Below are 19,927 nucleotides of genomic sequence, written 5' to 3' on the forward strand. Positions count from 1 at the left end.
GGGGGGCCCCCGTGCTGACAGCGCCTTTGCCTGCCCCGCCAGTGCCGCAGCTGCTGTACGGGGGGAAGCTGGATTTCCTTGTCTTCGATTACCTCTCCGAGATCACCATGTCCCTGCTGACGGCCGCCAAGGCCCGGTCTCCCGTAAGTAAAGCCGGTGTCCGGCCCCAGCATGCTGGGCTTGGCCGGGGCCGGGTGCGCTCCGGTACTTTCCGACCTCCCGAGCTCTCCTTCAGCCCAAATCGTGCCCGAAGCCTGCTTAAGACGTGCCTGGTTAGGGGGACACGGTTCCTTAAGTATACTTTTTACTCGCATGTATTTATTTGCATCCATTCAGTTTCACATGGTGAAAGTGTTCATGTCATTTCCCATCGTATTTGCCAAACATTTTCAGAGGTACTTGTTCTTCCCTGTTTTCTGTGTTAATCAGGGAAAGGGATTGGGTTGACCTACCTATGAGAAGTGGTTACAGCTCTTAATTATTTCAGGTTTTAGGTTACACTCCGGATTTTGTCTCCACTGCCATGGCTCCCTATATAAAAGATATTCACAGGAAAGGTAGGCTGCTTCTTGCATGAGTTTGTATGTTAATTCAGTACACCTGCTTATGAAGGCAGGCCGACAGAGTTGGGGCTGTTCAGTCTGGAGAAGAGAAGGCTCTGGGAAGACCTTACAGCACTTTCCAGTACCTAAAGGGGGCTTGCGAGAGAGCTGGAGCTGGACTTTTTACAAGGATGTGTAGTGATAGAAGAAGGGGAAATCGCCATAAGCTGAAGGGAGGGTAGATTTAGATTGGCTGCTAGGAAGAAATTCTTTACTGTGGGGGTGGTGAGGCACTGGAACAGGTTGCCCAGAGAAGTTGTGAATGCCCCATCCCTGGAAGTGTTCAAGGCCAGGATGGATGGAGCCCTGAATAACCTTGCCTATAGCAGGGGACTTGGAACTAGGTGATCCTTAAGGTCCTTTTAACCCAAACTGTTCTAGGATTCTATGAAAAATCCCATTGTAATTGATGTAGGGTACAGGTCTGATGGTGAAATTGGGTTGATTTGAGATACTTGTTATAACTGTAGATAAATATTTTCACATTTTTCTTACTGTAGCTTTAATTTGTGAATGGAATATTGCTTTACAGATCTTTTAAAAAATGCTTTCAAGGTAATTCTAGTTTTTCAAAATTTCCATGTAGTTCTACAATATGACTTTCTAATCACTCTTTTTTTGTTTACATTAGTAAAGCTTCACAGTGTTTACTGCTGTTTCTGTCAGGGATGTTTGATGCTGTCTGTCTGCCTCATTATGTGTGTCTTTCTGGTCACTTTCTCCTTCCATTCATAAAGGATAAATGAGAATTATCTATAGCAGTTACTCTTTTCTAAACAATTTTGTATTGGCTTATTGTGATCCTTTCACAGGTTAAATGTGGTTCATATTTTAATGTGGTTTTGCTTGATTGAATGTCTGTTACCTTGCAAAGGTGATACCTTGCTTGTGTTTCAGCACACTTTTTAAAATACAGGTGATTGATTATTGATGCTGCTGAACTTCATTTGCCTTTTTTTTTTCTTAGGTGTTCGTGTCATCAGTAATGCTGGTGGAATTAATCCACTTGCTTGTGCAGCTGCCCTTCAGGAGGTGGCAAAGAAAGCAGATGTTGATTTGAAAATAGCTGTTGTTGCTGGAGATGATCTGATGAGTGAGGTATTTCACTTTGTTTTAAGCCTTAGCATGAGTCTGTATAGCATGAACATGGTATTTACTGTCCCGTAGGAACTTACTTTGTGTGTCTTTATGCAGTAGTCTTTTACTATCAGAAGTGTTGTTCTTCATTATCTTTTAATTTTTAAACGCATGAATACAACTCTTGGCACATGTAGTGTTTGCTATGTAATGGAGGTGAATTTTATTAGCTTGTGGATCTGCTATTTAGCTTTTTGAAGGGAAATGTGAATCTGCTGTAAGGTCTGCCTGCTCTTCAGGAGAAGCTATTGTGTGCTGTTGCTTACTGCTTCTGTCTAAACTAGATAATCATGTGTGTTAAATCTTCTGAATATGGTGTGGCTACAACACATTCAAATGTTTATCCCCTCTAGCTTTTTTAGTGGTTTACAGGCACTTCCTGATGTTACTTTGTTTATAGGTAGCTGGTTTTCTGTTTTTAAGTAATTAGTTTACAGGCAGTAAGGTAATGTTAAATGAGAGGATTGAAGTTAAAATATGACAAAAAAAAATTGAAAGATGAAATATATGTTTGTTTTTGTTTTGTACTTAAAGAATTACACTTTATGAAATCCGCAAAAAGATGTTGGCCATACCTGAAAAGTTACTGGGAAAAGACTTTCTACATAATAGTAATTAAGAGAGGAGAGGTTTGCACTGTGGTTAAATATCTGCCTGTAACTTGGAAAATTATTTATCTGCATAGGATCTGTTACTCCTTGCATGCTCTTGAATGTGGAAGATCGTCAAGTAAGATTCTTCATTTGCAATTTATGTGCAGTGCTTGGGCTTCATTTTCAGAAACTTCTGCCCTACTGAAACCACTTTACTGTCTGCAGACCAGAATTTCATTACTGCTACAACAGTAAAGTGGTCATTATTTGAGCTTGTTACAGACGTGTCTGATCTGAAATGCATTGTTTTCTATGCTGTTGTCAGTACATAACTTACAGGAACAAAAAAGACACAGCTTTTATGGTTACCAACAACTTCTGTTGTTGATACATGAAACATGGTAAATGTTACTTGTGGTTTGGAGGATTGCAGTCATTAACATAGAATACCAAATTAGTTCAGAGTGGAAATTTTGGGTTTTTTCCCACACTACAGATCCCACCTGTAAATTAGTATTTAGAGTTTCCATAGACATTGTGTCTATGCAGTCACTGTACCTTCAGTCCACTGGATTGGCAAGCTGCCTACTGCATGGTCAAAACCACACCCTCCCCCCCACCTACTGCTCTGGAAACACAACTTACTCTAAGTACTGTATGAAGCTACAAGATTAGCCTTGTTCGCTGGTTGTGACACCATTGCAGATGTGGCAGACACATTTCTGTTTGCAGGGTTTGATTTATTTAGTCCTACAGCAATTAAATACAGTTTAAAGCCTAGGAAATACACCAGTTGATTGTAGTTGGTTGTATGTGAATGAACATTACTTTCTTTAAAGACCGACTTAGTTTTCTGCATGCTGGAAAAGTTGTGGTTAAAAGCGTATCTACGGCTTTTAGCCATTCAACTGATTTGTATTGTCAATACTTTTAATAATTATGCTTTGCTTAGAGTTGTTGTGAAGTGGATCTGTTGTTTGATACTAATGAAAGGCTTACTGTAGAAACTTCAAAATACTCAAAGCTTGGGTGTTCTGCTTGTTTTCTAACAGAAAGAGAACTTAAAAGGAGCTGGTATCACTGATTTAGAGAGTGGCAAACAATTTCCAGAGAATATTCACAGCATGAACATATATCTTGGGTGAGTTATTTTAGCAAGTTGTATTTATTATGAACAAATAATTTTAACACATAGAATATGGGAATTTGTTTTGCTTTGCAATTAGAACCACTTAGTATATGTGGTTCATCTTTGAATTATTCAGGCAACCAGAAAAAATACTTGTTTACAACTTGTAAATGAGTTTTAGTTTATAACCTTGTAAGTTATGACTCCTTAGCAATACACCATCTGTGAATCATCAGGTTTTAGTTTGAGCCAAAATAGTGTTAGTTTAATTACAATTGCGAAAATGCTTTTTCATATGCTTTGTCCTCTGTTGCAGCATGGAGTAGTTTACAGTGTTGTCACTAGAGAAGTGCAAGTGAGGACTTCAAGCTCAGGGACATAGAGTGCTGTAGGAGGTTCCGTTAGGTTGTGCTGAACTGTGTGTCAGGCTTTGTATTGTCAAAATTTTGGAAACTGTTTTTTCAGGATGGTTGCTGTTTTGAAAGATCTGTTTCCCCCTTTATGATACTTAGGGTTTCCATAAATCTCTGCATTTTCATTGTCACCATCCACTTCAGATGAATCAATGTCAATCAGGCCTAGTGAAGGAGAAGGACTGAGAAATGGGACAATGGTCACGTGCATCTCTTCCAGTTGGTGTTCGTGGTGATCCTGTTCTTGCACAGTGCTCTTTAAGTTGGACAATATTGCAAGTTCTTAAATTGCTTAGGTAATTGACCTGAAAGGTTTAAAATTGGAGGGCAAAGTGACCAGGCTTTATGTATGGAGAATGTTCGTCTTTATACACTCATCTACAAATTGAATGGCTAATGAATCTCTGAAAAACACTCTTTTCCATAATTGATGATAGAAGTGTCCCTCTCTGCACTTTGTTCAGGGCAGTTTCTATGGACATCAAGATAAATCTTTCAGTTTCGTTATTTAGGTACCAGAATTTGATAGTGTCTCAATGACTGCTCTTTAAAATCTTCTTAATGTATATACATAATAACAAATTGGTTGTTAAAGTAGATTTTATTGACTTCCTAAGTGATTTGTAAGTGATTTTTAACCTGTGTGTGTCAGGGAACTGTTTTTTAAATGATGCTTTGAAGGTACTTACTGCTGTGTTTTGTCACCTTTAGCGCAAGACCAATAAGCAGAGCTCTAGACCTTGGAGCTGATGTTGTTGTGACGGGCAGATGTGTTGACAGCGGGATTGTATTAGGACCACTCATTCACTCTGTAAGTACAAGTTAATTTCCGTAGGATAATGAATACATGTGAGTGACTATTCAGCAGTTATTGTCAGACAATTTTTGTTCCTTGTGAAAATGTAGATGCTAAATTAAAAACAACGAGCATTTGTATTTTTTTTCTTACATGCATGAAAAGTTGTCCGCTTCCCCTTCTCCTAAATTGATAGTAGGGATATTTGTTAAATTGTATACCATTAAGCTGGAAAGCATGGGTGAAGTTAAGGAAGTCTTAGCCTCTTTCACCAGTATTTCACTCTCACCATTTGTTTCGGGGTTTTTCCCCGTGCCTTTCTTCAAAATTTGGTGTGCAAGTATATTTTTCTTTACCACAAGGTGTCGGTAGTGGAGCTCACTCTGGTTGGGGGGAGCACATGAGATGGTTTAAAGCACTGGGTTTTTTCGTTCAGTGGGTAAGCAGTTTTGTTTAAAGTAGTAGGTTTCAATGCAGCATTTCTGAAACTCCTTGAAATTAAAAAATTTACACATGCAGGGTATGTGGTTTTCTGAAGTATTTTTAACGGGTTTTCATTAATTTTTGTGAAGGATCACACAAGGTGAAATATGGAAGCTGTCTTTTGGTGCATATTTAAAACAAATAGGGGGGCATGTATCTAGTTAAAAACATGCTTTCTAAAACATAATACTCTTTGACTTCATGCATGTCAAACATTGCCTAATTAATTTTCCATTTATAATTTCCATTATGACTTGTTGTTTTATTCCTAGTTGTTTACATTCTCAAAATAACAACTGTCAGTGTGTGTTATCTATTCCAGAAAGACCTTATCTAATTCATTGAAAGATTTTAGGAAGATTTCTGCAAAGTGCCAAATAGGAAACAATTACTGTATTGCTTGCACTAGGTTGAACTCAGGGAAAAGACTCTAGTTAAAATTTCTAGTTAAACAGAAAGCATACTTCCAGTTTTTAATGGTGACTGGTAAGTACTCCAGGAACTGATAATTTTCAGAAGTTGAAGACACACAGTGGTTTGTTCAGGTGACCCAAGATAGGTACTATACTTTTAAACCTGTAGGTTGTGCAGGTTCTAAGTAATACAGATGTTGCACTTCCAGGTTTTTTGCAGAGGATATGGCTTTAAGAGTTTGTATTTGTTGGGGTGTATCAATAGGAGGAAAACTGAAATGTGTCAGATTTTTTTGCTGATTTGCTGTATAGGAACTCAAATCCCTGTACAGTGCCTGCCAATTATTATTACTTAGATTTCTACAGTTAAGTAAAAGTATATCCAATGAATTGTTATTCAAAGCAAAGAACATGCTATGTGCAGTTTTTTGTACTGTATGAAACTTTTATGTATTTGAAATATTTGTCTTTTTCTTCTAGTTTGGCTGGAATAGGGATGACTATGACTTGCTAGCTGCGGGAAGGTAAATGATATAAGAAGAAATTGGGTAAATTTATATTTCATATCATAATGTCAAGATACCAACTTTTTCAGCACATAGTGATGTTTCATATTATCATTGAATTTATTTATTTTAATGATTTTGTTAGGTTTTGAGTTCTTTTTTGAGGGTCACTACTCTCACTTGGAGTTGAAATGATAGAAACTGCATTCTGGAACCAGCTTAAAATAACAAAAGGAAGAAAGGATTGAAAGATTTTATTTAGCAGCTTAACTTTCTGTTCATTTTCATTTCATCTGTTCTGTTTCATCAAGAGATGAAATCTTACAGTACAGACCACTGATTCCAAGGTTTTTCTGTTTGGCTGCCACTGTTGATGTTTGGGGTGGTCGCAGGGCTTACTTTGAAAGATGCCCAAAAGCAGGTTCAGTCAGAGGGCAGCATCCTGGTATGGTTTTGTTGAAGCTCAGTGTCAGTACTCCCATGTACAAATCCTTGTTGTGGTCCTAAGGTTAAGAATCTGATCCAGAAAGGGGTAGAACTATGCTGCCTAATTTAACATTCTGCATCATGTATCTGAATTGAAGTCCTCATAAAAATGAGTGATTACTTAGCCTGAGCACACACTGTTCATTAGTGTGCTTGAACTTCTGCTTGAGAAAAAATGTGGAGAGAAATTCATTCAGGCTCCACTGAGTTGGGGATGATAGAGATGAAGATTTTCCCCATAATTCTGTTGAATATTTATAGACTATTGCAATCAAACTTTGAGAATAGTAATACATAATCATAATACATTGTGTCCTTCATATTAGAGGTGAGATTTTCTATCTCTTCATTTAAAAATGGTCTTTGTCTATTTAGTTACATGCAGTGCAGGCTGCTAAGATACTGAATTTAGATCAAGATTTGAAATTACTAAGGAAACTTGGTTTTAGGTGTTAGATAATCTTCTAGGTGTATATTTTTTTGCAGGAAAATTCTTGTAAAAATCCTTTAAACACTATATTCATCTTTCAGGATCCCTTGTTATGCTTAATGCATAATTCATAATTGTATTAGATACTTATGGAGAAAAGTAGCATGTTTTGTTATTTAGCTCTATTTCCATTGTACTATTGTATTTTAAAGTGGGATTTGTGAAAATAGATTTTGCATTATATTTAGTTACTTTAACGCAATTTTCCCAGTCTTGCAGGTCATCTTATTGAATGTGGTGCTCAGTGTACAGGTGGAATATTCACTGATTGGCACACAGTACCAGACTGGTAGGTAAACTTGATACCATCATGCATGTTTGTAGTGGGCCAAAGATGAGGTTTTCTTCTTGTATCTGTGAGGTCAAAACTGCTTCTACCTTACTCTTTTTGGGGGAGGCAGTATGGGCCTCTTGATATTTTGCCACCTCAACATCACTTTTCTGAGTTCTGTTCTCCCTTTTGAAGTTTTCCTTTTTGGTCAGACAGGGTCTTTCTTTTGTTAACTTCAGCAGATTTCGAAAAACAAATTAGCCCTTTGATAAATATATTTTTTTTCCCTTTTAAACATGTTTTTTCCTGTTTCCTTCAGTATCCTCTGCTTTTTGAAAATATTTATTATTGACTTTCATGCATGATTGTAATGGAAAAGACAATGCTGATATTTTGAATGCTGTTACATTAGTGTTCAGTTAGATCAGAGTTGCTTGCTGGTCAGTCACAAATTTGACTTAATTTGCTTTGGTAGAGATGAATATAAGCCATAGTTTTGTCCTGCTGAGTAGCTTGGTGAATGCAAATGTGTTGAATGGTCAGTCCTTCCAAAAAGTTCTGTGTGTATCTTGTGTTCAGACCTATTGAATCAGAGTTACATGTAGGTGTGTCATTCTGCCTGCTGAGGGAGCCTGCTTTCTACCAACCTGTTTTTAAGAGTGATTTAAAAGTAGTTGGGGAATACATTTTTTGCATAGCATGAGTGGTTCTGGCTGCAGTTACTTCTGTATTTCTGGGGATGAGAGGGAGGAATCTTGTCCTGTGCTGTATCATGAGAAAGGCAGTGCTTCTTTTATGTGACGGAGGAAAGGGCTGAAGAGCAGCGGGGAGATGCAGGAGAGAAGAGTGCTTTAATACGGTGGGTTCCTTCCTGCTCCCAAGTCAACTCTGGTCCAGGTGGACGAGCCAGCAGGACTGTGCCCTGCTACCTGGAGAGCCCTAGGGCTGCCTGGATTTTGTCTTCTCCTTGTAGTGACTGCTGCTGATTCAGAGTGTGATCCTAAAAGATGTGTTCTGTTTTTCTGAGTTCCTGAGCACTGCTGATTTAAAGGTGAACACATGGATGGCATTGAAACAAACAGGGTCAGACATTTCTTCTCACCTACTGGAAAGCTACTAGGCCTGGACAAACTGCACTTACTCTTCACTGTTGTGTTTTATGGGAAATCAAAGGAGAGAGTTCATAGTAACAAGTTGCTCTATTTGGTTGGAAATTTATAATTCCGATTCTGATGTCTCTCCCAATGATTCACTTATGCTGTATCATGAAACTTCTTAAAATCTGTGACTCTGGAAGACCTTGCTTTATAGAAGAATCAAAGTAAAAAACCAGAATACTAATTTTCTTACTGAAACGTGTGATAGGTCTTTAAGGATTTTTCTGTGAGGAATGTCAATCTGGCTTAAAAAAAGAAAGAAGTTTGAGTATATGAAGCTGTGAGCCACTGGAGTGGGAATAGTTCATTTTACAGATGAGTATACGTACATGAATATGCGTAGCTAATAGTTTTGTATCTGTAAAATCACAGAACTTTGTCAAAAATCATAGTAGATTTGTGGCTTAGAGCTGACTGGTGCTGAATTGAGTCTCTGTTAAAGGATATAGAAGTTTAACACCTGATACTGCTCTGTTACCTTGTCCCCATCGATATGCATACATACCTTTAAACCATACATAACTCTATTTGTGGTAATATAAGTTATTTATTTACCTTCAGTTTAAGTCTGCTGAGGAATTGATCATGGTACCCTAAAACTAGTCAGTTTGTTTGCAAATTTTGAGTCTTAGACATGTAATTGGTGAAATTCTTGAAATAAAACAATGTGACACGTCAGCCTGTATGATGAGCTCCTAAAACTAGTCAAGACCAGAATAATGTGTGAGCTTTGATTTTAAGTTTGGAGATGCAGAGTGGAGATACTTCACTGACTGAAGTGGACTTGTGATCCAGCATGTCCGTTGAGGATATGGAGAGAAGGAAGGCAGGGAGGAGATTAATTGGATAAATTTTGGTTTCCTGATAAATAGTTGTTTGCTATACTTAGGCCCAAAAGCATGAGGGGGAAGTATTGTGAAAGCTTTTGGGATGCAGAAAACTGTGTTTTCCATTTAATAGTTTAGTGGTAACCTATTTACCCTTTAATTTAAAGGAACTTGGTGGCATGAAATTTTCATTATTTAGACAGTCGGAATCTGTTTTCAATGCATGCAGATAATGCATTCATAATAATGTATGATAATAACATGGTACCTTAGTCTCAGTAGTGACCAAAATGTGCCATACCTGCTGCCACTAACCCCTGCTCTATTTCAAATAGGTCAATAGAGCTGTGACAGAGTTTGCAGAAGTTACTTGACTGTGTCTGTTAATGGTTTCTCCCTTGTTTAGGAGAAATGACATTTTTAGCAGTCTCCTGAAAGTAAGTGTGCATAATTTAGATCTCAATAAATCATTGTATCTGTGGTACCTAATGTTAAATCCAAACCATCCCAATTAACTCAGTAAATAGGAGGGGGAAGAAGCCAAGTTAAATCTGTGTTTATCATTAATGTGCCTTTCACATACGAATTTCCTGCTCCGTGAGTGCGTTTGTGCAGCCAAGAGCAGAAAACCTATCCCGTGCGCTTACTGAGTTCGGTGACTGAACACTGGAGGGCAGCCTCTCTCCTCCTCACACTGTCCTGCAGAGGGTGAGCTTGGTTAGCCTTAGAATGGGGTCATCTTTTTGACTGTCCTTGGGGATTTTTTCTCCCCAAGAACAGTAATCCATGTGGCTCTTCTGTCTAAGAAGGTTTGATGGGTATGATTTTTTCTAACTTGTAAACAAAACTCGAAGAATTTATTACATTTCAGGTTTATAAATCTTGTCTATTTTTTATGCATAAGCAGAAATAATTAACTCCATAAAGAAGAGTGTTTTAATTAATCTAAATGAAGCCAGGCAAGTTAGAGCTTATATTCTGTGCATATACTATTATGTCTCAGTGAGTATTGAGGCATTGGATTGAATCCACTTCATTCATCCAACATGGTTTAGTTGGTGGGTTTTTGGTGTTTTTTGTGGGGGGGTTGTTTGTTAGTTTTTAATTTTCTTGAAATGTTTGATTCAGATACTTCTGGGAACTCAATTCCCCCACAAAAGGGTACCTTAAATCTCAGGAATATTGTGGGTATATTGTGGCCATTTAATGGTTAGCTATTAAAACCTAAGCTATTCTGTAATTTTCTTTGTCGTCTCCTTAAAGTAAGTTTTTAATGTAAAACAAGTGAAGTGCATGTTCCAGCTTGTGACTCTCCAAGTTACTTTAGCTGGTAGAAGCCAAACTTGCTTGCTTTCTGTCTATTGACCTAAGGCACTGGCATTTCTTCAATTGTGCTGGTTGTATTTTCTTAATGCATTTGACTTAAAGGTGGGAATCTTGAAGCTGTAAGGTTTTGTCCAGTTTTCATGAAAACAGGCAGACAGGTAGAGGAGGTAGGTGCTGTTTATTTTTCCAGTGAGAAAGTGGCTGCTTGACTCTTCTCTTGTGTGGGTTCTCCAATGTTTAGCAGAGAAAAGTGCAAGAAACCGTTATTTCATAGCCTACAGAAGACTAATGTGCAGTCTTAAATGCTGATTTTAAGTTAGTGTTATCAAAAAAGGCATTCCTTTTCTGTTATTTGTATAGTAATATACATCAGCAGATGGTCAGCAGAAATGATGGTCAGCTCCCTATTTAATGTCTAATGCACAGCTTCCAATGGGGAATTCATGCCGTGTCTCAAAATGAACTGTATTGCCAGAACTATATGGATAATGCACAGCTTTCTATTTAATTTCATTTGTCCCCAGACATTGCTGTCTCTTGCTATTACTTAGTGCCAGTGGGTGATTAGTACATTGTTTTGTTTTGTTTTGAAATGCAGGAGAGAATAAACTAAGGCTGATCAGTAGAGTAATCATTTTGAGGAGATGATAAGCACTGGCATTTTGCCCTAAGCCAAGAGTTGAGACTGCATAATCCTCTGGCCTGTGATGACCAAAAGGGTAAGTCAATAGCTGTAGTCTCTTAAGGGCTGGATCCAGATTTCTCAATTTGGGACTAGAACAAAATCCAGCATGCAAGTTCCATTCAGCAGTGTGGAACATTTTTTTCTCTGTAGCACCATCTATTCCAGGCAGCTGAAAACACCAGGCAGCTGGTCTGTTTAGCCTGAAATTGTCTGGCCATTAAAAGTTTAGGTACAAGACATAGTCTGAAATGCCCTAGTCAGAGGGGTAAATGATGCAATCAGTAAGTTTTGCCTAAAGCAGAATTGCATGTTAGGAAACATTTTGGTACCTACAGGTAAAGAGATGCTTATACCTTTACCTTGCAAGTTTGTGCTGATCTTGCCTGACATATTACTGGTTTTGAACCTGTTGTCAAAACACTGCTAGAAGTGGTAGCAGCTTCTGCTTTTTGCCTAATAGCATTATAGTTAAAATACATATCTGAGGAGTTGAGAAGCTTGGCTTAGAGCTCTCCTTGGTGTGACATTGACCGAGTCACATCCCAGGAAACTGCATTAGCTGTAAATCTAAAAGTTCATACCACAGCTTACTTGGATCCTGGTTCACTTCCATGTCACATGCATTGCTGTGGGGTTTTGTTTTCTTTCTTGCAGCAACTTCCCCTGCAAGTAAATGTATTACACTGACTGTCCCATCTTCTATTGCCAGTAATCTTAGTCAAGCAGTAGTGGCTAGAATGAGATACTTGAGGGATTTGACACTTTATGAGGGGAGAAATACGTGTTCTGTCTCAAGTAATGTCTCTCTCCCTGAACTAAAGTGTACTGGTCATGGATTTTACTTTTCTTGTAATGCAGATGGTGTAAGAAGTACGACAAAATGAGAAGGAAGGTTATCTTGATAGCACCTCAGAGGCTTCTGAATAGTGCATCCTCCCAAAGTAGACAGGGAGGAGATCCCTGCTTAGACAGCTCAATTTATCACCTGTGATATGCCCATAAACTGTAACATTTCTGAGAGCCAAAACTGAAGAAAAAACAACATTTTACATGGAAAAAATTAATCCAAGAGTAAGTTGTTGGCAGGCAGAGAACTTGACAGGAGACTGAGGGTCTTGATTGCTGTAAGACTAGGTTGATGAGAAGGTGACTTCAGCAGCAAAACCAGTTTTATAACTTGATTACCCCTGTGCTGTAGGTCTTCACTAAGACCTGCTTTAGTATTAGCTCCCATCTAGCTTGGAGGGGTTTTCTGAGGTGTCATCTTATCTTGGTCTCATTCAGTGCTCTGGTTTATTAATGTATATAATATATTTACTTGCTAAGTAGCAAACATGCAACCCAAAACAGACCTTTTGGATTGAAGAATGGTAGTTGTCAGCTCCCTTCACAAACTGATGTGCATTACTTGTGTATTTTGACCTTGTGGTAAAATAACTTCTTAAATATTTTTAAAGTAGTACTTGATACTGTCTAGTGCTGTGTTTTATTAATTTATATAATTTAATTAGAATTAATTGTATTAGTTCCCTTTCAAAATTGTTTCCATTGCTCGATACTACCTCGTCCTACATAGGGATTTTGTCACTAAACTGATGCAATTCTTTTATCGTTGAAGGGTGCCACTTAGCCAAGGTACCTTTGGATGCATGACCGTAGTTGCTGCTAAAGTTCATAGTTCTGTGGTTACTCCCCTGCTACACTATACAAAAGTACAGCTTGGCTATACGTTATGGACAGCCTGAAGTTCGCACGTTCCCCACAGAGCAGATGTCACATGGTGTGTAGTCATTCAGCAAAACCTACAAGTGAATCAGGCAAAGAGTCACATTTTAAAAGTGGAAGTACTGGTCAAGCTGATGGTGTGACTATAGTACCTGTGGTATACCTGATCCAGGCAGCTACTGCTGCTAAAGAGCTTTTTATGCCAGGTTTAAGTAGCTGTCATTTGACTGGATCATAGGAGTGATAGACCAGTTTTGTTTCCAAGGTGAAAATTCATTTTAAGTAATGTCTTTTAGCAATTTACAAAATAACATTTTTGTCTTAATCATTTGTATGATAATATGGGTTATTACCATTGCCATCTGCTACAAGATAGTATTGGGTATTTTTATTTTCCCAGTCATCCAGTTACAATACAGGTAGAATCCAGGGGCTTCTTACCCAAATCATTGCATCTCCATGTTGTGAATTGTTAAAACAGTGAGGGAAGCTTTCAGAGCTGGCATAACCTGGGGGAATGCACATCTTCTGCAATTAACTCACCATATAGGCAAGTTCATTGGGTGGTGGTGTACACTGAGGGGGAAACATTATTTGCCGTATTTTGACCATATTGGGGGTGAAATGTCTCACTTTGTCTCACTACTGTATTTGGGTTTTGTTTTTTAATGGTTTGGGGGTTTTGAGAGTGGAAGCTGGGCAAAATGGAGTTGAATCAATGTTAGTAGACTCAGTGGCTCAGAGTAGGAAGTTGAGTGTCTACAGTTTACTTCTTCCTTCAAAACAAAGATAGCTGGGGAGTAGGTGCAGGAATGTACTGTAGGAGTTGCATGTGCTGATGACTGAGATCAAAGTGGGCTGCAGCGGGGGCACTGGCTGATCTGTTTTCATGGGAGCGATATCTCTTCTGGGTATGTGATCTGAATAAGCTGCACTGAGCCTGCTAGCAGGGCACTTGGTGCTGTTGTCTTAGGACAGATAGGTGATAGGGTCAAGCACACAAACATGGCACTGAGAGGGCAAAAGCTTGTAGCCTTTAGTCACTGATCCTGCTTTGTTGCACTGGACAAATCATGATGCTTCCTCTGTGTCTCCTTACATCTAAAATTGGGATAATTACATGTTAGTCTGCTACTATATCTTATTGTTCAAGACCAAGAATTGAGGGGTGTTTTGGGTGTTGTTTTTATCTATCTCACACTTGAAAATTTTGGATATTACATACTTCCTGCAACCATCTTTTCTCTCTCCTCTTCCCCTCAAAAAAACCCCGCACTAGAATAACCTGTATGTAAAATTGTCGATCCCATTTAATTCTTTGCGTTCACCAGGGTGGGCTTTTTTGTTTCCTATATCTGTTCAGTGGTTTAAATAGTTTCAAAGATCAGTCAAATGAAGTATTATCTTTAGTGATTTGATGTGGGCTTTTCTAGGTATCCAACAGCTACCATACTTTTCAATTTTGTACCCTTTAAGTGTTAAAAGTTGCTGATCTCTGGTAACAGATCTTGTATCTTAATCCTTTTTTAAAACAATGGAGTTATGTTTGACTGTTCTTGATGATAAGGAATCTGCTCCAACTCCCATGAACTTTTACTGATGTCCCTTAAGAGTTCACTGGTTTTTTTGCTTACTTTCTTCCAGACTTTGCGGATTTATGTTATACAAACTGTGTTCATGTAACCTTTGCTGATACTCAGTTGTATGTTCAGCACATTGTTACCACTAGCACCCAAAAATAATTAAATGGAGGGATAGACTGGTTTTAAGTTTGTATGAAAGACCTGAAGGTCATTGACTTTAATGAGTGTGGTAAAGTTCACCACCTTTCATTATTAGGACCTTTTTAGAACAGTTTAGCTTTTGCAAGGGACAATATCTCCTTAACTCCTCTCTTTGCCTTCATTTTGTTTCTGCGACAACAAGTGGACACTTGTACAAATGTCAGACTTCCTGTGAGAGGGAAGGGAGCCAGGTAGTCTTTTTAGAAGAATATTTGCACTCTTATTTTAATTCTCAGGTACTTCTGAAAAGTTTTAAGTTCTTAATTTTGCTCAAATTCTCTGCAAACAAGTGCAAGCTTTTTAGCTAGAAAAGCAGATGTCTGGATCTCATCCACATAATCCTGCCCTGCTACTGTAATGACCAGTATGTGCCTCTAACTATGAACTATTTGATCACTTTTTGTATTTTACACTTTGAGAATGTGAGGAGGAAGGGGAATATTTTAATTTAGAAACATGTCCATAATTTCACTACTTTTCTTTTTGTGGTGCCTTATAATTTTCTATTAGTTCTGTTTTCTCTGTGCTGAAGATCTTAACTTTCATGTCTTTCTGCTTTCTGATTGACTTTTCTGTGTATGATTTATTACTAACCTGTGAAATTACCCTTTGTAGGTGCGATTATTCCTGTTTCCTACTTCGCTTCATCTCTGAGGTTCCCAGCACAGTTTGTTCTTCCTGCTTTGACTGCCTTTTTACAAATCCAGAGTGCACAATGTATTTAGATGTCTTCAGTGTCATACTGTGTGTGCTGCTGTAGCCAAATGGGACTAGAATTAACAATCATTTGTTTTATTTTAAATTTACAGCTTTAATCATAGTCCTCTAATTCTTTCAGCTTTTTTACTTGAACTGTTCCTGTTAGTGTCCTTCTCCATTCCCTTCCCCACATCCATGTTTGCATTTGGCATCTGTTGTTGTATCTGTGCTTCTTTGCCAGACAATAGACTACATCCTCGTATTATTTTAGTTGAGCAGTTTGTTCAGTGTTTTTTTTGGTGTTTTTTTCTGTAGAAACAACCAGATAAATGATAACTCTTGATAAGTTTCATTTAATAGATCATTACTGTAAAATTCTGGTGTGTTGTTATTTCTTTTCACATTTCCTTTGTATTTACAGAGATTTTTTTCTTAATGTTTTTCACATTCTAGGCACAACATAGGCTTTCCCATTGTAGAATGTTCCTCTGAAGGAGACTTTATTCTTTCCAAACCACCAGACACAGGGGGACTAATCTCTTTTGGCACTGTAGCTGAACAGTTGGTGTATGAATTGGGCAATCCTCAGCGCTATCTTTTACCAGATGTTACATGTGACTTTTCCCAGGTTTCCATCACTGAAATTCCAGGTTAGTCCTCTTACATGTAAAGATACATGTCAATTAAGTGTGTTATCAACAAAAGCAGCTACTTTAATTGCCATGCATATGCATGGAAATTGCATTCCATGTAATTTTTCACTGCATATTTCTTGTTAAATGAGTTCCTTAGAGAGTTACACTGTATTAAACTGATGCTTTCAAGGACTTCTGCTAGAAATTCCTTTAGAAATTTTAAACACAATCTTATTTTTCTTGCTGGCTGACTAATTTATATTTTTGCTCACTACTCCCTTTGCTTTACTTTTTAATGCATGCCTTGTACCTGTCAAGTCCTTAAACTATGTATTCAGTGTGAACAACGTTGAGACAGTTTCACTATGATTTCAGTATTTTTTAGCTGCAGCTAAATTTCTCAAAAAAATGTTTTGTACATGTTTTAACTTGGGGCATTTGAGGTATTGGTAACAATGAAAGGCTGTGTCTTTCAAAGCACTGCTTGCTAATGGTGTTTTTCTCAGACATTTAGGTGGGTCATAGCAAATGGTAGAAGCATGATTAGGTAGAGGATTTCCACCAGAGAATCTTTTTTTTTTAAAAATCCATTTGCTATCTTCAAAACACTTAACAGTGTTTGTAACAGTTTTGTAACAGTTTACAGTTAAATGTTTACAGTTTAGTTTTTACAGACTAAAGATGGATATAATGTATGTTCAGGATTTAGCTTCAAAAGCAAAACAAAAAAAACCCCAGGCTTAACAGATCCGAAGAGCTGTAATTTGAGTAAGACAGCTTGAAAAAAATTTTATCTACAGTCATCTAAAGCTTGCTTTTTACTGCAACTATATTACATTTTTTTTTCCTTCTAATGAAACTTGTTTCAGTATGCCTAGTGTCTTTCTAAAGTTTAGAACAACCAAAATCTCAAATTAAGAACTTTGTGGGATTAAACTCAAAATGTGGTAACATAAAAAATACTTTGCTTCAGTAATAAAGTACCATAACATGGTACAGTGAATCCTCTTGTGCAACATAACCAAATGGCAGTCTGATAAGGCCAGCTTGCTGCTCTTAGCCCCTAGTTGTCTTCTTTTTAAAAAAAGAAACCCTCACCTTCCTATGAACTTTTAGCTTGCAAATGACCTGATATGACATGTTTGAACTTAAAATGAACTTTCACATGAACTTTCAGTTAGTCCTCTTAGAAATATAACAGATGGAAAATGGGCAGATTGCTTAAATATTTTAGTTTGAAGTGCTTTGACACCAGTACACCAGTAAGAACAGGGAAGCTATCTAATTTTGCTGTTTATGTTGCCAGCTTTATTGCCCTGTTGGATTACTTGCAGTGTTTGAGCTGAGAGGTGCTTGTTTTCTTTTTGTCAATGGATGCTATGCATTTGGTTTTGTGGTATGTTTTTTCTTTGTATTACGCTTTCACCTGGAACATGAAACTGTTCCAGATCTTCACTTGAATGGAAGGATGTAGCTCTATGTTGAGAGAGTTAAATTAACCTCATGTCAGTCTTGAGAGAGAGTGATGATGTTATTTGAGTGGTGTGTAAAATTTGTACTAGTGGCATTTACTTCTTAAAATATGTTATGATCTGATCTTTTCAGAGTATTTGTGTAAAGCTTTGAACTGCTTCTTAAATATTTGCAAGCGCAGGTGAACTACACTATAATCCTGTCTCTCAAATGTGAGGTGCTGATCCTGCACTGCTGATTTTCAAGGAATAGCACCTATTGAATTTCTCCAGCTCAAGCTTGAACCTGATGCCATCACAGCAATTTTCTCCATTTTTTTTGGCATTAATATTCCTAATACTGAACATGGTTGTTGCACTGGAACATATTCAGACTGTTTCTGTTATTGACAAGGAACCTAAAGTTAAGTTACCCCTTCACTTACTAAGCTATCAGCAAATAGCTCTCACTGGTTTCTCACCTTGTTTTGATTCTTTACCGAGGGACTGTGGTCCACTCCAGCCAGCTACAGTAAATTGTATGCTCTTCGTGTGTGTGCAATAACTGGATGTTAAGAGGAAAATAACTGTTGACTCTAAAGTCCTAAGGCTGCTTTCTGTGTTAAGTACTTTTTAAGTGCATGAATAAACATTTCAGTCACCCTTTTAAAAGGCTTATGGAAGTCATAAATTCAGTCACCAGTTTGCTGCTGTTCTTTCTAAGGCAGGAAGGACTGTTTTCTGAAAGGTTCTCTCTTATGTGGCAGTAGAGCTATCAGTGATTTGCTTTTTAATTAAGTGCATTTAATTAATATGGATCACAAAAGAATGTCTTTGAAGTTATATTGAAGAAGCTTAAATATTGATTTTTAACCACTATAGGTTTTGATGGTGGAGCAGTGAAAGTTTGTGGAGCAAAAGGATTGCCTCCTTCAACATTTTATAAGGTATTGTCTCTTTCTGTGGAGTGAAAGATATTTTTTGATTTACAAAATCTTAAATTTTGGAGAGACTTTACACTGTCCTCATCTTCTCTGCCCCAAGGGTAAAAGAAAGAGGAGGAAAATTTGAAAAGGCAGACCTTATTTGATATGTAAAAATCTGTTACCTTGTTTAAAAAGTGTATATTTGTATAGATAATGATTGCCAGAGAGCATTTATGGCCCATCAGTACTAAATTCCATGTAACTTCATAATCCCTTTATCGTTAGGTAAATGCCACTTATCTTGATGGCTTCAGAGCTACTGCTGTGTGTCCAGTGGGAGGCCCAAAGGCAGTACAAAAAGCAAAACGCACTGCGGAAGGTATTCTGCAAAGGTTGGTATTTGAGTCTTGGAAGGGGTTCTGGCTTGCTTTTTTTTTTTTCCCAGAGATGATGAAAATAGAGCAGTGGCACACAATGGCAACATTACTAACCTTCTAAGAATCCTAGAAGATTTTAGTTTTCCTACTGGGATGACATTTCAAGACTTAAGTAGCCTGTTCAGGAAACCTGTTTTCAATATATAACTGCACTTCAGCTACGTTTGACAGAGTGAGAAAAGTGCCAAACATGTTTGAAAATAGATGGCTGGATAGTGGAGAGAAACCTAAATTAATGAGGGAAAAGCTGTGATTCAGATTAAATTTTGTTAGATGCCAGAGATAAACCCATGTGAAACTAGTTTTCAGGAGTTTCACAGAACTTTTTCTGAAAAGGCTTACTGATATGAAATGTAGGCAGTTTACCAAGTTTGTGTTTAAAACACAATTATTTTACTACCTTTTAAAATGTGACCCAATGATTGTTTTGTGCTTTTTTTTTTTTGCTAGAACAATTTTACAATTCTAAGACAGACTGATAAACCTCTAGCTGTATTATCATGCCAGTATATTTGGGTAAGGAGGGATTCCTCTTAAGTATAATTCCGTATCATGAGTCTCTCAGTGCTTACTCCAGTAACTCCAGTCTTTCTAGTTATGAGATCTGTTTCCTTGTGCCATGTTTTATATAAAGCTTCCTCACAATCCTGTTGTAGACCCGTGCAGAAACTACACTTGGAAAGTCTGAAATGCAAGGTTTACTGTGAACTCAGGGTGCTTGTTCATGTGCCTGTGTGCAGCTCTGTGGTGAAGGAGGAGTTCTCTAACTGCCCTGAAGAGACATGGCAGATGAGAGCAGGCTGATAGGAGCTGTGTAATTGCAGATGCTAAAAGCTTGTGTCCAAGAGCTATTGAGAAAATCAAATGATAGAAAAACCTGCAGGAAGTTACAAAGACTCGGAGACTCAGAACCTCTGAAAAGCAATCTTTCTGGAAGCCAGGTGATTATTTTAGGA

At 37.7% G+C, this 19,927-nt stretch overlaps 1 protein-coding gene across 1 annotated transcript in view; it reads left to right on the plus strand.

The window, feature by feature from the left end:
- Positions 1 to 6: 6 nt before the first annotated feature.
- The window catches only part of LOC103617429, a 56,571-nt gene continuing 36,650 nt past the window's right edge, over positions 7 to 19,927 (plus strand). Inside the window, exons 1-10 of the mRNA XM_017736798.1 lie at positions 7 to 143; positions 488 to 557; positions 1,570 to 1,700; positions 3,385 to 3,473; positions 4,586 to 4,685; positions 6,047 to 6,090; positions 7,260 to 7,337; positions 15,976 to 16,172; positions 18,491 to 18,555; positions 18,820 to 18,926. Of these exons, the coding sequence (XP_017592287.1) occupies positions 108 to 143; positions 488 to 557; positions 1,570 to 1,700; positions 3,385 to 3,473; positions 4,586 to 4,685; positions 6,047 to 6,090; positions 7,260 to 7,337; positions 15,976 to 16,172; positions 18,491 to 18,555; positions 18,820 to 18,926 (917 nt within the window). The 5' untranslated portion in view covers positions 7 to 107. The remainder of the gene's footprint in view (positions 144 to 487; positions 558 to 1,569; positions 1,701 to 3,384; positions 3,474 to 4,585; positions 4,686 to 6,046; positions 6,091 to 7,259; positions 7,338 to 15,975; positions 16,173 to 18,490; positions 18,556 to 18,819; positions 18,927 to 19,927) is intronic.

The sequence above is a fragment of the Corvus brachyrhynchos genome, unplaced genomic scaffold (genome assembly GCF_000691975.1).
Source record: "Corvus brachyrhynchos isolate BGI_N302 unplaced genomic scaffold, ASM69197v1 scaffold175, whole genome shotgun sequence".
Lineage (NCBI taxonomy): Eukaryota > Metazoa > Chordata > Aves > Passeriformes > Corvidae > Corvus > Corvus brachyrhynchos.